Genomic DNA, 21622 nt, shown 5'->3' with positions numbered 1-21622 from the left:
CCTGCTTATCTTCATTTTAAACACCAACCAGGATTGTGGAGGGTTAATTCCTTAAGTGACTGATAAATACCATTACTGACCCTCTGAAGATAGGAGGAAAGCCATTCACTTCTGCATACATACAATGAATTAAGCTCTTAAGCACAGCACCATATAGAGAGGCACTTAGTGAATGCTTTTTGATCACGATGACAAACTTAAATTAGAAACTCATTTGTATCTCTACATTTCAAGGTCTCTCCCCAGTCCTATGGCTCTATAACACTTCTCATTATGGCCTAGCTAGTTCCTCAATTATCAGAGACATCTTCAAGTTCAGGAGGATTAGGTGAGTAAAGGTTACAAAGGGCAAAATTCCGCCTACTTGTTGCCCCTAAAAGAGTAATGAAGACTGCAGCTAACTATTGTGCAATGTCAACCAAGATTGGGTAATGATACTAGCCTCATGATGGTTCAAAACGCCTCTAGTCCAGGAAACATCAGGAAAAAAGTCAACTTCACTCTTGCTTAAGGAGTCCTTTATTTGGAATCTTTTGTACTCCAGTATTTGATTTATAGTATACTATTATTTTGCACTTCATATTCGAGTTTTGTCTCTGCAATCCATGTTTTTCTATTCACTTATGCCCCAGTCTATAGCCTATTACCCAATATCATCACTAGGCAGCCAAAATAGGCTTATTAAATATCCCAAATAATTCTGAAGTCTCAGGTTAGCTTTGGATATTGAATTTAACATGTGACTATTAAAAAAGCAAAGAAAAACTAACTGTGCTTTATATACTCTTCTTTTACATAAATCCCCATACTACTGACCCAAAGTTAAATGAAGTTTAATAACTATGAAGAGACCATATAGAGCTTACTGACAGCTCAAGGAGAGCAAGGGAGGTTAAAGGGGACATGACAGATTGGTAAATACTGTAACTTCCCAGCTGTCATTCCCTTTAGTGCCCTCTTGTCTCCTTACCAACATACTACTGTTGGTTATCAATACCCAAGAAACTACACCCTTCCCCAAACTTAAAACAAACTCAAAGCAATTATGTCTGTAGTTTATTTTTTCTCTGAAGCACTAAGTTCCCTTTTTCCTCTCATGGTAGCCTTTTCTGAGCCCAAACATTTATTTTATAGAGGGGGTCTTCAAAAAGTTCATGGAAAAATTCACATTATCTTTTAATTCCACTTTTTCCATGGACTTTTTGAAGTAACCTTGTATGTGGAAGATGGCTTACACTAAACTGTAGATAGACACTTCTCTGCCACTTAACCTCGCTGAGGATCTGAATGCCAATATACAGTGGTACTTCTCTAAAATATCATATGGAGCTCATTAATGATTTCAGGGGGCAGGATTTAGTAATTCAGAACAAAAACAGTATTTTAAGGGAATACAGATAGATAGAAAGGGTGGTTGTGGACCTGAGTACTACAAAACCATAGCCACTCAGCACAACAAGACTCCACTGTGGATAAACTTGAAGTTAAGCTAAAGGCTTGGCTCTTTGGTCAAGAGAGTACTTGATTGTAACTTCTAGTGCTGATGGTATGAATCTTATCTCCCTTCCTAGAATGAAAAATCCTAGAAGTATGCCTTTTTCACCTATACTCTATCTTGTTTGATGAATGGAAAAATAACTGAAAAAAATGAATCAGCCCCATAAGCCACCATATATTTTTGTATGGAGTAGTCTAAAGCAGCTGTTCATTGTTCTCTTGGAATTAGGTCATTAAGCTTCTAACTATCTATTTACAATCTTGAAAATCAGAAAATGGTTGGGCTAGAAAAGACATGGTCAAAACCTTTCCTTTTATAGATATGAAAATGGGTATGTGTCTGTTTTATGCACACAAGACATAAGTTTAAAAGAAACTAAGGCAAACCACAAAGAGAGGGAAACAAACACATCCTTTAAATTGATGTTACTTCCTTAAAAGATGCAATCTCATAACAGAAGCACTATAGAGTCTCCAATTATAGTTGCAAATGGAATCACCTAACATTCCTTGCCAGCTAATGATATTTAATGATAAAAAGTTTTCCTATTGCATATACTCGTATATGCTCATCCAGGGATTTTGCCCTTCCCTCATAAATCATCTAATGATAAGTCAAGATAATACAGCTATTTATACTTTTGAAGGTGCTTAAAATATATAGAATTTTTTAAAAAACCATAATAGATCTTAAAAAACCACCATAACTTACCTCCTTTAACTTGTCCACATCATCTTTCACTTTTTCATAGACTTCATTAGCTGTTCTGAGTTTTTTCTTCCACTCTGCTACAGTTTCTGGGTCAATTTTACTTGGATTATCTGTAACTGGATGTTTCTCTTCATTTTGACTGCCCTGCACCAAAGTTAAAGGATCCAGAATAGTCTTGATCTGTGACTCCAAGCTGTGATTTTTACTCTTAAGCTCTTCTACTTCTTTCTGTAAACAATCTATTTCATCCTGAAAAAGCATTGTATAGTCACAAGGTAGACACAGACACTAAACACATATGTATGCTTAACTGAAGCAACATGTTTTTTAATTTATACTCAAAATTCTGTAGACATGTAGATTCTTTTTATAGCAGAAAAGTTCTGTAGGGAGAAAGTTTAAGTTCTCAAAATGTACTGTGACTCTGACAAAAACTCGCATTTACGCCACTTTGACTTTAATTCAATGATAGTTGTGGTTTTAAAATAAAAGAAGTCATATCTTTGATTATATTTATGATATCATCCAGAAAACAAGAAAAGTCATTTGAATTCCAACAGAGAAGTGGACTCCATTTCAGAACAAAAATTTGAAGCACGTTTACCTGCTTTACTGAAGTGAATTAAAAATTCAATGTTGATCAAGCTGATTTATCAGGGCTTTGTTTGATGTTTATATTTTTGCTTCTATATTTGAAGTACGAGTGTTTAAACCATATATCATTTCCTTCCACTTTTCCTTTCAGAATAATAACCTGTAGTTAATTTTTAGCTTTCTGGATTCTGATTCTTCCACTACTACTAAGACTATTGCAAGTATTAGATTTTCCACTCTGGAACAGCTTATTTTCTTAAATCCAATCACTAAATCTTTGGGTTAGAACTCCTTTCTATGATCCCATTTACTCATTTATAATATACATGTCACCTCAAACTGGGGTTGTTAAAAATCCTGTTATTAGAAAACAAACCTCAAGTAACTCAATATGCCAGTGATCTTCAAGTAGCTCAATATGCCAAAAATCTAATTTGATTAGTATCTAAGTATAATATTAAGTATGTAAGAATACATTTTAGAGTTAACACAGATAGCACTATTTACTATTTTAAACTACAGTACATTTCAAGTTAAATAGCAATATAAAATAAGAAAATCACTTTGAATATATTAATAAATAAACAAATACACTTATGTGTTTATATATTCATGTATGTGAAAAACACATATATGAATAAACATTTATTCATTTTTTAATACTTCACTGCATTTCAAAAAACTTTTGTGGCAGCTGGTGTAGTTTTATGTATATAGTTTAATTTAAAAATATTTTGTGTCAAAAGAAGAGATCAATAATACACCCCATTTAGTCAACATAAAACAACAACTGGGCTTAATGTCTAATACTCAAAAGTATATGTATCCCCTTAGCATGAATTTATTCGGTAAAATTCCTCCACCATGTCAAATCAGCCAGTTCATTCACCTTTAGACAATAATTAGAAAACAGCTAATATTTCACACTAAAATATCTGTGCTGGAGTTGACATAAGGTACGTTTACTTTACCAGAATTGATCAGGCTTATAATCATTAGTAAATTTATAGGCAGAAAACAAACGATGAATGTGGGGGTCAGACTGACTTTCACAGGAGGTTTTCCTTTATGTCTCAACTTCTTCAGGGAGGCAAATACAAAATAACATGTCTACAGAAATACACATTTTCAAATAAAAACCTTTTAAAAAAGCAAATGCTTCCATCTGTTCCTTTTCTCTGGAATCCCATTGTGCCTTTCCTTGGTACTTAAAAAAAACAAAAAGTCCCTTTCCTCTATTTAAAATGGGAAAAGGAAAAAGAAAAAGAATTTATCAAATAAGGTTTTTTTAACTGGCATTTAAAATAAAGTGTCATTGGGTGTTTACTCTAAGAAGTCTGAGGACTGAGGTGCTCAGTTTTACCTTGAATTCATTGCTGACATCATTTTAAACTTTAATTTCTGTTTACCTCATACTCCTTGTGGAGTAACTCAAGTCTCGTTTTCCGAAGGTGCTTCCTGACTGCATGGCTTAGCATAGGTTCACTTTCACTTGTTCCTCCTACAGGGAAAAAAAAATTCCTAATTTTTCATTCTGACTTGAACAGAATGAGAATGAACCTTTTTCTTATTTTATATAATTCTCCAGCTTAATATCTACCCTTATATACACACTTGGGACTGCCATCTAGGCCTTTTCTCTATCCTAATCCTGAGAAAAGATATCTATCAAATAACACCATAAGAAATACCTTCAATAAAATATCATATTGTGTTTACTTACCTATATTTCTTATTATAGCAAACTCAATGGAAGAAAAGGCTATATATTACTACATTTGGACTACTGCAAATTCTGAAAACTAGACAATTGTTAAATAATGATAAAACTGATTATTATATTTATACTTAACCAATAGATTATATAAAGAATATAAACTATATATATGTATGTGTACATAATTAATTGTAACCAAGGTATTTGAAGATGCCTGGTAACTGGGAACACAACTGAAAAGACTGAGTCTTTTCACCAATTCAAACAACCCAGTTACAATAGATTATGAGTCACAGCATTAAATGTATGCTATGACTTGTTCGAAATACCCTCAAAAATGAATCTTCTTGGGAGCTCTTCATGTATGCTGTGGTTACCTTTTTTGTACTTCTTAGCACCATGGCAGCAAAGACATTTCACAGATTTCTTTTTCAGGATGTTCTATACAAATGCAAGGATGGATGAACTATTTTACTTGAGAGAATTTATGAAATATCACTTAGATATGAATGAATGAAGGCAGGAGTAGGGATATAAAGAAAAGCTGGGGTAAAAAACATTCAAGTTGTTTTAGCCATCAAAGCTCATATTCTGCCAGAAAAGACTTGACTTGTCAGTGAAGTTCTGCAGGTAAAAACACTAGAGACAGAGAGGTTAACTCTGCAGCAGGCAACATAGCAGAGAATTAGTCCTCTACTAGACTTCACCCAGGTACCCAAGAGAGAAATCTTGGAGCCAACCCAACTCTCATTCTTCCTTCAGATCTCTTATTTCCAAAGTCCCACAAGTTCTTCTTTTGCTCTCTGGCATATATCTTCCTTTTCATTTCCATTGTAAAAATCTGATTTAAGTCCATTTTCCCTAATTTGGGACTATAACAATGACTACTTAAGTTTTCTGAAAGGTGTTTTCTATAGATGGCTAATTACAGATTCACTAAAGTAAAAACAATAAAAATCATTTAAATTTTTGCAATCTAAAAGAAATAAATGAGCATAATAAAAACAAAACACTTAAAAGACTCTTTCAATGCTTCTCAAGTATTATTCCCCCCTCTCTTGCATTAGTGTGACACTAAATATATTTTTTAACCCTTAATCCAGACTCGCATTCTCCCTCACCTGGGCAAGAAACCTTCTACCTGACCTACTCACATCCTGTCTCTCCCCTACAGTCCAACCTATATATCACCACCCAAGTAGTATTTCTAAAGCACACTCTGGATCATACCACTCCCTTGCTTAAAACCATCACACCCACCTCACCTTTCTTCCCATCCAAGGAGCAAGTCCCTCATTTAGTTGTTATTCAAGGTTCTCTACGCTAATGTCTCAATTTACCTTTTTAGTCTTATTTCAGTAATCAGACCCAAACTAGACTACTGGTAATTTCCAAAAATATGCTCTGTATTTTGCTATATCTATACCTGAGTTAATGCTATTCTTGCTGCATGAAATGCCCTTGCTAATCTTTCTCAGTTGAAATTTTATCCATCCTTAAATGTCCAGCTTAAAGGCCATCTACTTCATGAAGCCTTTCATAATGTTCCTAGCTGAAGTTTGTTGCCTGAACTCTCTGGGCCTTTTTTTTTTTTTTGGCCCTTAGCATCTGCTGCTTTACACCATTAATATTTTGGTCCACATGCACAGTCTCTACTAGAATGTAAGTTCCATGAGGCTCTTAGGGTTTTATTCCTCTTAGCATTTCTCATACTGCCTGTGCCCCTCAGTTACTCTGCATATACATTATACAAATTACTAGTCTACCCAGCATGATGTTGACCAAATAACATCACTGAAAATTGTCTACTTCAGTCTTCCCCAAAATATACATTATTTGGAAATTATTTCAAATCTGTTCCTATGTGTATATAAAACAGGCCCTTACCTATAATCTCTCTGCAAGGATTTTCAGGAGTGATGGGGACTCTGCAAGCTGGACATTGGCTATTATTCTTCAACCACAAATCGATACAAATTGAACAAAATACATGGTTGTTGATGCATATGACAGGCTGACGTACCTTTGGAAAAAAACATTACTTTTAGTACAGAGCAACATTCATAACTAGAATCCCAACGTAGTTTAATCTAGAGCAAACAAACTGTTTCTCTAGAGTACAGCAGAGTAAGTGTTTAAAAAGGAGTATCTAGGACTTATAAAAACGCTGCTTCTGCTGACCACATTGTTTCTTACCTATGTATAACAGACATAATACCTTTAATAGCTGCTCATAGAGACTGAAACTTTTTACATATTAGAAATGTTTTATTTTGGACCTATCCACACTCATGGCCAAAAAGAAAATGCTTTTTGTTCCACTAAGGCTGGAACAATTTTCCTCCAAATTCTTCTATTTTAGAATTATGAAATGGCAGGATTAGAAGGTTCTTTAAAGATCGTTTAGCCCAATCATCCATCTGATGCTTGAATCTGTTCTTCAATTCATTCCACTATGTTACAGAGTAAAAGCAACCAACCCTTAAGCATTGCCATTTTACTAGAAATTCCCCCAAATCAAAGAGTCATGAAAGTTAAAACAATCCAAAAGGCATGAGCCCCATTCTCAAATGGTTTATAATCTAAACAACAAACAAGGCTAACAGAAATACTGACATACACAAAATATACAAATCTTCAATTCCATTTAAACAAGTACAAATAATAATACCTTACATTATACAGTCAAATTTTATGAAAGGCTTTCACATGCATCCTCTCTCTCTTTTTTAAATATCACAACCTGTGAGGTAAACAGGATAAATATACTTTACAAATAAGGAAACCAAGGCATGAAGAAATTAGGTAGCTTGCTCAGGGTAACCAGGTATTTTGACTGTGTGTAGCTGTTTTATCAGGGGGAAAACAGAAAAGAGAGAAGTTGCTTTGGTTTTCTTTATAGCACTTATATCTGATATTATATGTTTGTTTGTTTACATATTTATTGTCTATCTCCTTTATTAGAATGGAAGCTCCATGAGAACAAGAACTTCTTTAGTCTCATTCATTCCTAAATCCCTGCTGCCCAGCTGACAACTTGGTACTTAGTAGGTACTCAACAAAGGTTTGTTGAATGAATTAATTACTATTAAGACAATATCTAACATTCAATTAGTTGGAGCACTTGTCAGAAGGAAATGATGACAATATTTTTCAAATAGCACAAATTTAACAGTAAAAACAAAAACAGTACAGAAATGCTTAAGCTTTCATTTGATTTATATAGTATTTTCACTGTGGGAAACATTTTATGGTGATTTTCAATATTTTGCTGTTATAATAATAGCAATACCAGTGTAGAGCCCTTCTGTACTAGGGACTAGAAGACTAGAAGATCAAGGGAAAGCAGAGTAAGTTGAGAGAAAATGAAGAGTCAGTACACCACAAACCACTTTCTTCAGAAAACAAGTGTGCTGCTCTATGTCTGCCTCAGGATACTATGAGTATTCATTAATTTGAAAAGGGTTCCTACCCTCAAAGAAATCACAAATGCATGGCTATTTGTGATGACAGGTAATCATTTGAGTCTCACTGCTAAGAGCTCTCTGGTCTCAATCTGGCTTTCCAAACATTTTGCTGCTCCCTTGATTATGAACACTAATCTAAGAAAGCTAAACAGAGAAGATAATAGAGAATGAATTTAAACTTCCTCCTGGAGAAACCCAGTTCTACTTCATTCAGTTCAACTGATCTGAAAAGATTAAAAAAAAAAAGTCCACAAAGCACAGTGTCTCAAACTCTTCTTCCAAAGTGCTCCTACCAGCGGCCAGGAGTGAATGCTTACCTGTGAGGTATTCCTGGTTAAACAGTCTCAAATGGCAAACAACCATAAACTTTCTTTGCATATTCTATTTTTTTCTTTAAAAACCTAATGTGAAGTCCAGACTATAGTATATTCGTGTGTGTTTTAATTTAATCTTTATGTTATGAAATATTTTAAGAGCACAAAAATCCCAAACTAAGTACCAGGAAGATAATGCCATATCTACAAGGGTACTTCAAAAAGTTCATGGAAAAACAGAATTAAAAGATAATACAAATCTTTCCATGAACTTTTCTGAAGACCCCTTGTATTCTGTAGTTTCCCCTGAACACACAAACACACACCCTATATCCCTGCAATATTCCTAAAAGTACTGTATACCTCAAAATTAAGAAGCTTAGCTAAAGAAGGAAGACTTATCTCCTTGGACTGGTATCTACTATTGAAGTGGTGACATATTTTCGTAAGTCAAGAACTCATCTGAAAATGGATGAAAGCCAATGCTTAAGACATAAAACTGTGCATATTATTTAAGGAAATTTGAGATACCCTCCTCCCCAAAGACTTCCCCCAACAGAAACACATTTAAAAGCAATCAGTATTTTGTATGTATTTGCTCCCACAACAAAGATTAAATGTCTCTCCAATCTAAAAAATGGTTTTGAGTAACTCAGTGGTTCGTAGTATCATATGCTAAAGTGGCAAAGACAGAGGAGGAACAGGTTTCATGAGTGGTGGAAATCAAGTATTCCGGTTTGGCCATGTTACATTTGTGATGTCAAGCCTACTTTTAGGTGCACAAGTCTAGAAAGGGAGGTATTGAGTCACTGGCATAAAAGATAGTGGGCATTTAAAGCCACAGAATTGGAGGAGATCTGCATGAACAAAACCGCTGGAGGAAAGGCAGTGGTCCAGCAAGCAGAGGAAGAGAAGCAACCAGCAAAGCAAACTGAGGAAGGAGGGAGCCTGTGATGTAGGAAAGGAGAATAAGGTATCACAAAAGTCAAGAAAAAAAAGTTTTTCAAGAAGGAGACAGTGGCCATGTACGTAAAATATTAATAAGAGACTGAGTTTGATGTGTACTGAGATGTGACTATGGGATTTAACTACATGGAAGTCACTGTAATCTGTTACTGACAAGCACAGTTTCAGCAAATGGCAGGGATGGAAACCTGACTGGAAGTTGGGAGACAATGAAAGACGAAGAAATGAAGACAGAGAATGTAGACAATTCTTTCATCTTTTGCTGTAAAGGAGAGAGCATAAAAATGGGACCATGTTTAGGAATGCCAATGGGAATGATATAGTAAAGAGGGGATATATTAGTGATGGAGGAAGAAGGGAGAGAGTATTATAGCCATAGACAGCAAAGTCCCTAAGAAGTTGAGAGGAATGGGATCCAAAGCTCAAGGGGAGATTTTGGCTTACACAGGAGGAAAGGGAATGTGAGAACAAATACAAAGGGGCTGTGAGACTCGTTGATGAAAAGATGAGAGAATTCATGTTCTAACTGTCCCAATTGCTTATAGTTTGTCATTAAATATGAGGTGAGGTTATCAGCCAAAAGTGAGAAGGGAGGTGAGATATAGATTTGAGAAAATAGAAGAATAAAGCAGTTATTTTGAAGCAAGAAAACAAATTTACTAGGGACACGCAGAAGGATTGCTACACATTATTCAGTTCCCATTTGAGGTTTGTTTTGAATGCAAAGTAAGACCAATTAACATAGGTGTGTATTTTTCTTACCAATATTTAGTTGCTCAGGTCCAGGCAGGAAATAAGAGTAGTTTGGTTTACCCAGAGTTGGGATTTTGCCAAGGAGGAAGGGAGAGACAATGGACTGATGATAATAAATGACTAAGAATAATAAGGCAAATGAGTACATAAGGGGTAATGATGACAGTGAAACAGTGATATAGTCAGTAGATGGGTCTTGATAAGGCTGAAGTAATGCTGTAGACTAAGTATGATGGAAACAGGATCAGAGAGTGAAACGCTTATCGTCAGGATACTGGAGTTGGTACAACTGCTTTCTCTAACATTTTGTCCTGGGCCATCTTATCTGATATGTTCTATTTTCTCTCTTAATCTCATGTGTCACATGGTTTTAATATCTGTTCTATGCTGACGAAGTCTGAGTTTCCCTCTGTAACTGGACCTCAGTAAGTGGTAGAGCTTAGGCTTTGACAAACCTAGGGCCAACTCCAGCTCTGACACTTACAGAGCTGTGTGACCTTGTGTAAGCCCTTTAGTTACTACAGGCATCAGTTTCTGCCTCTGAAAATTGTGGCTTAACCTACTACCCTTTTGATTCAGGTGTTGTTTTAATGGATGTTAGCACAAACACAAACATCAATCCCTCAAAACAACAACAACAACAACAAAAACGATAATAACATTACCCTATGCAAGTTCCCAGGTGCCAACTCCATAAAAAAATCCTGTAGCTGCCTCAACTATAACATGCCCCAAAAAAGACTTAGCCTCCTCCACACACTCGTTCCTCTTCCTGTACTCCTTCCTAGGTTAATGGCGTTGCCACCTCTACAGTTGGGCTAGAACAGTTAGAGCTGTTTCTGATTCGCTCTTTTTACTTATCTTCACCATCTAATCTGTCACTAAATGCTGTTATTATATATCAAGTCTAAATCATAGATTTTAAGATTCACCAATATTTTATATACCACTAGAAAAAAGAATGAAAAATACTGCCAACTAAAATTGTAAGATGCCATCACTTGTAAAATGCAGATTTCAGAGATGTTATAGTATGAAAAACAAGTATATCTCAGAATAGCCAAAACATGTCAAACTTACCTCCAAATATTCTTTTACCTATCATCTATCCCTTCTTCTCCATCTCACTTCAATAATGGGTTTAGGTTCTTATTCTCTTGCCCCTGATCTATTGCAATGACCTCCTCCCACACTTCCAAATGTTCACTTCTGTCCACCTTTCACAATGATGCCATAGCTGCCTTCCTAAAATATGGACCAGCAACTTTCACAGGTCTTTTGCAAAATAGCAATGGTTTTTCTCTGTTTAAATACAGTTTTCAAAGAACAATATAATCTAGTTTTTAAACAGCCATTTCAATATTTCACACCACATACACTCCAGACTCACAGATCTACTTGATGTTCACCAAAAGGAATATGGACAGTGAGGGTTTGCTGTTTATGGAGCTTTCACTTCTTATCTTGATAAGATCCTGTTGGCCTCTCCACTCTCCCAAGACAATCAAAATAAAATCCCTCCCACCTTTTAAGATGCAAATCAAATGCTATCTCCTCTGCAAGGACTTCAATGTTCGTTTTTAGAATTAGCCACATCTTTGTCTGATAGGGTACTCCTTGCTCATTATTTAACGTTCTTCATGCACTGTGCTGTACTTACAAAACTGTTTACATTCTGTCTTCCTTATTAGATTTCAGGCTCCCTGGGGGCAGGGCCAGTGTCTTGCATGTCTTTGAATCTACCTACAGCACCATGTACAATGTCATGCACACTGTAAGATTAATAAAAGTAAATTTCGGTGTACTAAATGAAATGCTGACATACTGCTCCCCAAAGTGTCTCAAGAAGCAAAAGGTCAATGGCCACTGCCGAACTGCCAAAAAGTTTAACCTCTTCATTTAATATGCCAGAATGAGACAGAACAACAACCTGAGGGAGACTACTTGGCTCTGTCTGCTAAGGGCCATTAACAACATCACACACAGGACAAACATTTTCACTGTTGGATACCTGGTATTATCACTGTCACATACTAGATTTTTGAAGGAGTTGGCTAATTCACTTCTTTGGACCAGGTATTTACCAGATAATGATTTCTAAAGAATAGTATAAATTTAGCTTAGGAAAAGAGAAACTTATGAAGGACAAAGTACTACTAAAACAAATTACTTGTTATCAATTTGATTACAACATGCAGTACCAAAATAGAAAGGATCTAGCCTTCCCTCAATTCCTGTTGACCCATCCTCCTGTACCCAGATCCGGCAAATACAATACCAAAACACACACATATTTTCTTTAATCAGATCTTCCCAAGACACAAAAATGATCACAATTTGCCCATGCTATTAGGCTTTCTACCCAATTACTCTCAAATGAGATCTGGCAATAAAACAGTACTCTTACAAAACAAAAATGCGAGACATCAATGGCAAAGGTATAAGAGGCAGGTACAATTCCAAACTCATCTGTAGTAAGCATGCTGAAGTGATGACGTGGGCTAATGTCTCCTGAGGCTGATGAGAAAGAGAAGGAGGAAGAAAAGAGAAAGCAAGGTGTAAAAAGTTGGCTCTCCTCACTGGAATGGGCTTGAGGGGGCAGTACTTGGTGCAGAAAGGTTAATCCTGTAATCTTTTATTCTATTATGTCATTTTATTTCCTTTATTTGAAGATATTTCAGTCTTAAGAGACTCCACTCTACCACCAAAACCCCTTTCTTAAAAAAGCAAATATACTTAGGAGGAGTTATGCCTAAAGCTGTTATCCATTAGTATCTATATCACCCTAGACTCACTTACTAGGAGTCATACATTGATTTAGTACAGGGTTGCTCAACTTTAACACTGTTGACATTTTGGACTAAATAATTTGTTGTAGAGGGCTGTCCTGTACATGATAGGCTATTTGGCTAGCAGCATTCCTGGGCTCCACCTACTAGATGCCAGTAGCACTCCCTTGGAACAATAAAAAATATCTCCAGACATTGCCAAATGTCCCTGGGGGCAATATCCACCTCCACCCAGCTGAGAACCACCGGTCTAGGATATTCAAGAATCTTCCTAACAAACTAATGGGGTTAGTAAAATCAAATCCATTTTCAGCAATAAAAACAGACTCAAGGAAATAATGATATAGGTTATAACTGGCAGAACCAGCATCTGTATTCACTGTAATTTGACTGCTAAATCACATATTCTTTCAACTAAGAAATATTTCTTTTTCCTCGGAGCAGGATTAGTAAACAATCTGAGAGTAAGAAATAGAGGACACGAGCCTGAAAGAAGTGAGACTGGATACTGATGAAGGTGATGGGAGTGAAGAGGCTACTGATCAACATTACCAACTGGTCTGGCAATTACACTTAAAATCAACTCTCCTGCCTTTCTGGCACCCTTGATAGAAACAAGAGTCAACCCTTCTTCTTGAAAGAATATTATTCTTTCTTGCACTTTGTCAAAACTTTATGGGTTTCCCTAGTGAAGACCTAGAAAAATTGTGTAAAGGAATTCTTGCTTCAGTGTGGAAATGACTGCAGTAAGGGCCCCATTATTTCAACCCTGGGGATTCAGAAACTTTTCAAAATAAAATTCCTGGATTGCTCTTGCTACATTTTTTGGGCCGAGCCCGTGGCTACATTTTTAGAAACCCCTAGATCTGGGCCAAAATTTAGGCTCTAGAATTTTAAAACTGTGTGAACTAAGTCACTTAATGCCTATTGATCTTGATCCTCATTCCTGTCTAGGTGAAAGGAGAGATAATGCATCTCTCCTCTTCTACCTTCATCCCTGCCTGGAATGCTTTGAGAGATAAGGAGGAATCTTATTTATGAAGTAAATATGTCAGCTATTACTTACTAACCCTGATAATTGTTAGAATATATCAACACTTTTTTAGTTTAATTTTTATTTTACTCTAAATATATAGAAACACAGTACTGTTATACTTTTCTGAAAGTGACTGCATTCTTCAAACTTTTTTAACCCCAAAAAGTGAGAAAAATGTAGAACTTGTACACCATATGGATTTTTTTCCAAAGCAAATTACTTGTGACAATTATGTGCAAATCTATTCTTGGGAACTGAAAAGCAATCAGGACTCAAACATGAACTCAATGTACTGATGGGGATTGACTTGCTGGCCAATCAACAGCCCCCAATGAACAATGATTAAAGAATTTTCTCAGCCCAGAGCGAGGACTCTAAGTTGCATAAGGCTTTCTGTCCCTAGCTCCATCTTTTCAACATGTTTTAACCAAAAAAAGAGGTGAAAAGCAAAGCAGGCCATCCTCCCTGAAAGAAAGGATCCTTTTGATCCACAGGGGATGGGTTCCAGGACCCTCCCTCGGATACCAAAATCCATAGCTGCTCAAGTTCCTGATATAAAGAGGGGTAGTATTTGCATACAACTTACACACATCTTCCCATATATTTTAAATAATCTCTGGATTATTTTTAATATCTAATCCAATGTAAATGCTATGGAAATAGTTGCTATACTGCATTGTTCAGGGAATGACAAGAAAAAAAAAGTCTATACATGTTCAGTACAGATGCAACCATTCATTTTTTCTCCAAATAGTTTCAATCTGCGGCTGGCTGAATACATGGATGTAGAACTCACAGATACAGAGGGCCAACTAGACTTCTAGCAGGAAAGAGTCAGTTTTACTACTTGACACTTCAAGAGACAGCCACTCCTACATTGTAAGGAAGCTGATTTCATTTCTGGTTATTTCAGCCAAAAAGCTTGTCCCTGATATTAAGTAGAAATCTTAATACTGTGGAGCTACACAAAGCTTGATTCCCTTCCAAATGAAAAATACTTCAATTATCTAAAGGTTCACTATCATGCCCATTCATTCCAACACTATCCCATTCCACTTATATTCCAACCCCAAATTTCAACTCTTTCCCAAATGCTTTCAAAATACTCTGGTTTATTTATGTTTATCTTAGTGTGGTACCCAAAACAGGACTCATACTTAAGCAAGGAATAATTAAATATGATACATTAATGTTGAACAGCATTAAAAATCTAGTTGCTTGGTTCTCTTGAGAACCTCTTTCATTCTTTCATAGAACTAACTGGAGGCCACAGTTGGCTGTCACTCATGCCAAAATGCATACACAGCCAATAAAAGTATTACATGCCACAAAAATCTGATTTCACAGCTTGAATCCTAATTGAAGAGATAAACCCCTGGAACTACCTAGAGATAAACTGGTCTGAAACATTCTGGTAGCAGTGTCAAAATGTCACTTAATAGATATCCTAGGCTAGATAGATCATTCCTACATTTCTGCTTGCTGGCCCACAGTCCAGAAATTTTTTAATTTCTTAAAAAATTAAGAAGGAAAAGGCAAAAAGATATGTTATACATAAATCATCCCACATGATGGGTACCTGATTTCTTCAGGCCACCTAGATCTCTTACTTACACTATTGGCAAAGCTGCTAAACATTACTGGGCAAAGACAATCTACCTCTTAAGACTGACGTAGAGACAGAAGTAGTAAATGCAAAATGTCTAAACTTTCTAATTTTTACTGCATTTATCTTTAAAAGACAAAGCATCAGCCAGGTGCATACTTAGGCTCTCTTCCCTACTTCCTTCCTCTGCATTTCCCTGCCCCCCGCCTCCCCACTAGCATCTATCTCTTCAGATTAAGCCCCCCACCCCTTCAAGGTAGTATGCACTTTTTTTTTTTACAGTGACCCTCCAGGAATAACAGTCCCTAATTCTGTCGAATAATCAAAAGAGAAATTGCTGACGGTGTGGTCTGGGGAACAAATGGTGAGGGCGGCACAAAAATCTGGAAGGGGGCTAGGCACAAAGAACCTTGAGGCCAACTTCAGAGGTGGCCGAAAATGCTGTATGTCAGGGAGGTGGAAGTGACATTGGAGACATGATGTTTCTAGTACCTCACAAATATGGTACATGCAACAGTGTGATAAGCACAAGCAGACTGGATTTGCTTTAACTATACAAAAGGCAACAGTCATATTGAACAAATTAAAAACCCTGGATGTACTATGGTAATTCCCAGAACAAACAAGTCCCACTCAGTTGGGAATGCAAATCTTCATATAAAAATGTACCACCCTCACAAAGCAATTAGGAAGAAGCACAGTTACTGGAAAAGGCTGTTTTTCTTAGTTTGAAGATCTATCTCAGTGCCCATAGTAAAGGCTAACAGTTATTGAATATTATTATGTGCCACACAATGCTAAGCATTGCATATACTTCATTTAATCCTCTAAAAAATGCAAAAGGCTCAGAGAGGTCAAGTAACTTGCTCAAGATCAGATGACTAGTAAGTGGCACAATCTAGATTAGAACCCAGGGAGTCTGAATGTAGAACTCAGGCCCTCAGTTACCACACCTTTTCTAACACCATGGTAGACAGAAAGACAAGGGGTCTTCAAAAAGTTCATAGAAAGATTCATATTATCTTCTAATTTTATTTTTCCACAAACTTTTTGAAGCACCTTTGTGTCAAATTGTTTATCTTTTAATTTTTATTACCTGATTTTTAGTTTAGAATAAAGCTAAATATGGGGGCGGGGGGTGTAGGAGGAGAAGACACTGCAAGTGTCTGCTGTCATATATGAGATCGGGTGAGTGTTTCAGGAAGTAATCTACCCAAGACACAAATGATGATAGAGGTTCAACCATCAGAGACCCTAAGCCTTAAGGTCTTTATTTTTTAAATGGGGAAAACAGCCCTAATTATCTAAAAGCACTGATATGAAGAGCAAATGAAATAATAAGATGCATACAAAAGCATTCTGCAATCTGCAAATCACTGTACAATACTTCAAAAAGTTCATACAAAAATGGTTAAAAGATAATGCAGATCTTTCCATGAACTTTTAAAAGATCCCTTGTATTCTATTAGGCATCACTTTCATTAAACATAAAAAGCATAGGTTTGGTAAGTCAAACAGGCAGAACACATTTTCAACACAATTGGAAGACAGCCTATCAACTAATGGAAACTAGATATAATGTGTATAACTAATATCAAGGTCAAATTATGTCCCAAGAATATTTCTAACAACCTTCAAGGCTAGTGTTGGAACAAATCCACTCATAATTTAACACATACTTCTGGGAACTTTATTTCAGGAGCCAAATGTAGAAGACTGCAGCAAATACAAACATCACTTTCTCCTCCCCCCGACCGTCCATGGTAGGCAGTGGTACGAGATGCCAGCTCAAATACCACCCTAGACAAGGCCATACCCTTGATCTCTTTAGTCAGAACTGATGAAGCCATCCCCTATATGTTCTCATAGTACATTTGTTTTTTCGTTGGCCTTTCGTTCTGACTGATATCTAGAGTTATCAGTTGCTTCCAATCCTGACTTCCTTCTTCTTCTCGAACTCAGTAAATTCACACAGAACCTCAAACACCTAAGGCAGATGATCGTATTGGCTGGCACTCAAACGTTTGCTCTACGAAGTTTGTATTTCTCGATTCTAAGCCTACGGCTGTTGTTTCTGCCTGCACTTAGGGTAAACACAAACCCAGATACACCACAAACGTCAAAACAATTCAGGGTGGGGGAAAAAAATCCGATTGTGCAGTCTCGTCCTTCTTGATCCATGCGGTAAATAAATGCTCTTTAAAAAATCGAATGGGAGGCACGAACGGAAATGAGAGAGAGGAGACGAATGCGTGGGAATGCTTGAACTCCCTTTCTAATTCAGAACTACTTTCTCCACCTTGTTTCACAAACAGATCAGGCACCTCTTGCATCACAAAGAGAAGGTATTCCGTCTCGTGACTGATCGGTCCTTGGAGTTAAAGATCATGCCTCTTTCTCTAAGCCCCATCCGGGGACACGTACTATTTACCTTACAAATTCTGAACCTAGAACAAAGGCTATCCTCAAGGCCGGGATAAGAAAAGGAAAGGATCTGGGAAACGAAAGCCTCGACAAATAGCACCGTAGGCCCCAGAACACGAACACTCTGGTTACAGGGGGGACTAAGGAACCTTAGGTCAGGCTGCAAGGATATGTGCTTTAATGAGCTTCACCACACGAGGCTGCACAGGGGCGTAAACTATAGCTGCAGTGCGTCTCTGACGGGACCTCCGTCGAGGCCGGCATCGGCCCTTATGAGGCCGCCAGTGGTGGCAAAGCCGCCTCGCCGCTTTCTCTCCAGAGCTCGGGCCGCTGTCATCCCTCCACGAAAGGCGCCTAGATGAACCCATTAATCACGGCGCGCTCCCTCCGTCTCTCAGGACGCGACCTCGCATCGCCTGAGGAGATTGCAAGTTAACGTCTTCTCCCATCTCCACGCCTCACGCCCCTTCCTCGCCCCTCACGGAGCCCGACCTCAGCTCGGGCGGGCGACTTCACACCCATCCCCATTTCGTAGCTATGACCAGAATCACCCATTACCTTCCCCAAGCAAATGTGGCACGTGATGGGCAGAGTGAGAGACAATGTAACGTTCTGCACGGTCTGAGCCATGGCAGCGTTCAGAATCCCGCCAACACGGAAGTCCCGCCGACGGCTGTTCCTCGCCGCGACTGGGGACGCGCGAAGGTCGGCTACGGCGGCCCGGCAGGGCCACAACCCGCCCGGGACAGAAAACGAAAACGCGCTTTCGAAACGCGCCATCGCCCAGGCCTTTTTCTTTTGTTAAAAAAAAAAAAAAAAACTTTCCCCAGTTCCGGAAAGAAGGTGGTTTACTACAGTCTTCGAGGATCTTGAAAATTTAAAGGAAAGCGTAATAGTGGAAGGAGGAGAGGAATATACGGAAAGGCGATTTTGAATCTCCTAATTTTACTCGGGGGGGGGGGAGGGGTAGGTGGAGTTTTTCGCTTGAAGATTAAACCCCACAGTTTGTAAACTCACGGCGCCGTCAAAAATGAAGCGAAAAGACGTTATCTATACACTTCAGTTTCTCGAAACAGCTTTCCACTTTCTCAACCCCCTTTCTATTGTCAAATGACAATGTGCTTCCAAAGGGCACTTAAAAAAAAAAAGGGATTGTCTCCTTATCTGTGTCCAAGATCATCTGAATGGATACATTTAATCGCAGCTTTCCTTGAAGACACGCTTTCACTGTTAGCCTTTCTGTGATTTCCACTTAAAGGAGATTTAAGGACTGAAGCCGCAGACTCTGAGTAACATCCATAAGTGAGAAAGCTGCAAAAATAGTGGAAGTTTTAACGCCTTCATTTCAGGTGCCTGGTTGGATAGAAATGGGCCACTGCGTCGCAACTCTAAGGGAGAATTTGTGAGGTTGTAAATGAGCGTTTCCTTTTGAGGAAGAAGAAAAAAATCTACAAGTTCCTAAATGTATCTTAAATCTTTCAGTGAGGAAGAGTTGATATAATAAATTATGCAAATACAAAATGTGAGTTGGGAGATTTAGAAACAAGATCACTGGGACGACTTTTACTAATCTCTCTGAAAAAGAGGTAGTATGATCTCAAGAAGTAGCCCCCTGGTTAAGAGCAAGGACTGGACAGCTGGACTAGAAATTCCTGCCCCCTGCAACTTCCTAGCTGTATGTCTTCAGGTAACTTACAAGTGTTTAACCTTTCTGCATCTTACCTTCTTCATTGGTTGTGTGTGTGTGTGTGTGTGTGTGTGTGTGTGAGAGAGAGAGAGAGAGAGAGAGAGAGAGAGAGAGAGACAGGAGAGAGAGAGAGAGGGAGGATTAAATGAGATCAATACTATCAGGTATAAAAAGGGACCAGACAATTATGCTTTTGGAGCAGCTAGTAGTTCGCTTGAAGAAGCCCAAGTCCAGTTCGAAACTGCAAAAATGACAGTGGAATTCTTCCAAACAGCTCAGTGACTTCATGTCTCAGGTATTAGAGATCTACTTTTTCAGAATGCCCAGCATAAAAGTTACCTGGTTTGGCTACTTCCTCATTATTTGAAGGCAAAGTCCTATTTGTATGAGGTCCAGAATTCAAGTAGTGCTAAAGCATCTTTCACGTTCCTGGATGAAGACCTCAGGCTTCAGAATGGCAAAGCTCCATGTCCTCAGTCACTGTCATTTTAGTTTTGTCTTCCCTCATTTTGCTATTTCCTTCCCTGTTCTCACTTTGTCCAGGCTTATACCTAACACGGTACCTTAGGGTCTCCTTCAGCCTCTGAATTGGATATAGGACTGAGAAAGTTCTCCCTCTCACATCGGTCTCTGGAAACAGTGTAGCAGGAAGACACATTTAAGACACTTCTTTTTAAAATGATTTTTCCATTGCTTCCTGGGGCAAGTTCATTTCTTGTAAATCATCTCAGTGATTGGTGTCAGTACTTTGTGACAAAGAAAAATTTTAAAAAACATAACCTGCATTTTAAGTAGAATGTTAAAATCTAGACTATCTATCTCCAACACCTCTTTCCACATTTACTATCATCATTACAGCTTCTCAGTGCTGTTTTAATGCTCTATCCATATAGCTATTTCTGTGCGGATCACACTGTTTTGTAGTGGGTTATATGTTTGCCCCACAACAGATTATGTTTCTTGAAGTCACGGTTGCATCTAATTTATCTAGTATCTGTCACTAAGCTACTATTCCACAAACAGTTATATTTCCCTTCACTATGACCTACCTTTATTATAAACCCAGGTTGTTTTATTTTAAACAATGTCTTTACTTTTTTTCATATCAAAATGGAAGACTGTATTGCTTTTTGAGGATTATAAAAATAATACAGACTCACTTTAAGAAAATGAAGCTATTTAAAAATATATAAGATAATAAGCAAAAGTTCCTCTATCCTTTTACCTCACCTCTCTACCCTGTGTGGTAATTACTATTGACATGCTAGAGTATATTCTTACAAACATTTTAATTCATGTATTACTGTATGCACAAACACAAATAGTATCATACCATAACATACCTGCTTTGTTCACTTAATGCTTTGTGGATAAATACACACAAGCACATGCACACGTACATACACACACCACATTTAAATAATACTGTTGGCAGTACAGGTTGATTAGGACTCTCTCTAGGTCTGGATTGATTCCAGGCTGGTTCCTAGGCTTTGCTTTTAATACACAAGTGACTCAAGGTCAGGAACTATCTCTTCTCTCTGCTCTGTGAAGAGCATTTCCCATTTGTTGACAAATCATGTTCTAAATAGATGTTGTTTGGTTCAGATTGTTAAATGATGCTGCCATTACTCTAATAGGGAAACAAATATTACACATCTCATTGACTTTCTGCTTAATTTCTATCTCAATTTCTTAGGAGCCTTCTGGGGAGTCCTGCAATCTGAGGAGTTCTATTACATATACCTGGCATGGCCAGCCTAAGGCCTCTTAAATCCTTAGAGTCATAAACTTTTAGAACTAAAAAGATTTGCAGGGGTTGTTTGCAGGATTTTCCTTTCACAGATGAAGAAATTGAGGGCTGGATAAGGCCTCAATTGGAGCTAAATCCTAGATCACACTTGATGAGGTTTCTGAGATTGTTGGCCCAATGCCTTTGTGTAAGTGCAAGATGTGTTAGTATTAATAAAGTAGTTCAGTAATAAAAAGTCAGTCATAATTGAATTTCTTTGCTAAGAAAACCATCAAATAGCTATGAAACACCTTTTACCCCTTGTTTA

At 37.6% G+C, this 21622-nt stretch overlaps 1 protein-coding gene across 2 annotated transcripts in view; it reads right to left on the bottom strand.

Annotated features, from left to right (window-relative positions):
* The window catches only part of OBI1 (ORC ubiquitin ligase 1), a 37904-nt gene extending 19355 nt beyond the window's left edge, over window positions 1-18549 (bottom strand). Inside the window, exons 1-4 of one of the 2 annotated variants that reach the window (XM_063102938.1) lie at window positions 18434-18549; window positions 6408-6543; window positions 4213-4304; window positions 2210-2458 (exon numbers count right to left, since the gene is read on the bottom strand). In XM_063102938.1, coding sequence (XP_062959008.1) covers window positions 2210-2458; window positions 4213-4304; window positions 6408-6543; window positions 18434-18505 — 549 coding nt within the window. In that variant the 5' untranslated portion in view covers window positions 18506-18549. The remainder of the gene's footprint in view (window positions 1-2209; window positions 2459-4212; window positions 4305-6407; window positions 6544-18433) is intronic. The other variant, XM_063102939.1, reaches the window with a different exon arrangement.
* Between the last annotated feature and the right edge of the window lie 3073 nt (window positions 18550-21622).

Source organism: Cynocephalus volans, chromosome 7 (assembly GCF_027409185.1).
Source record: "Cynocephalus volans isolate mCynVol1 chromosome 7, mCynVol1.pri, whole genome shotgun sequence".
NCBI lineage: Eukaryota > Metazoa > Chordata > Mammalia > Dermoptera > Cynocephalidae > Cynocephalus > Cynocephalus volans.
This window is presented reverse-complemented; position numbering and strand designations above follow the sequence as displayed.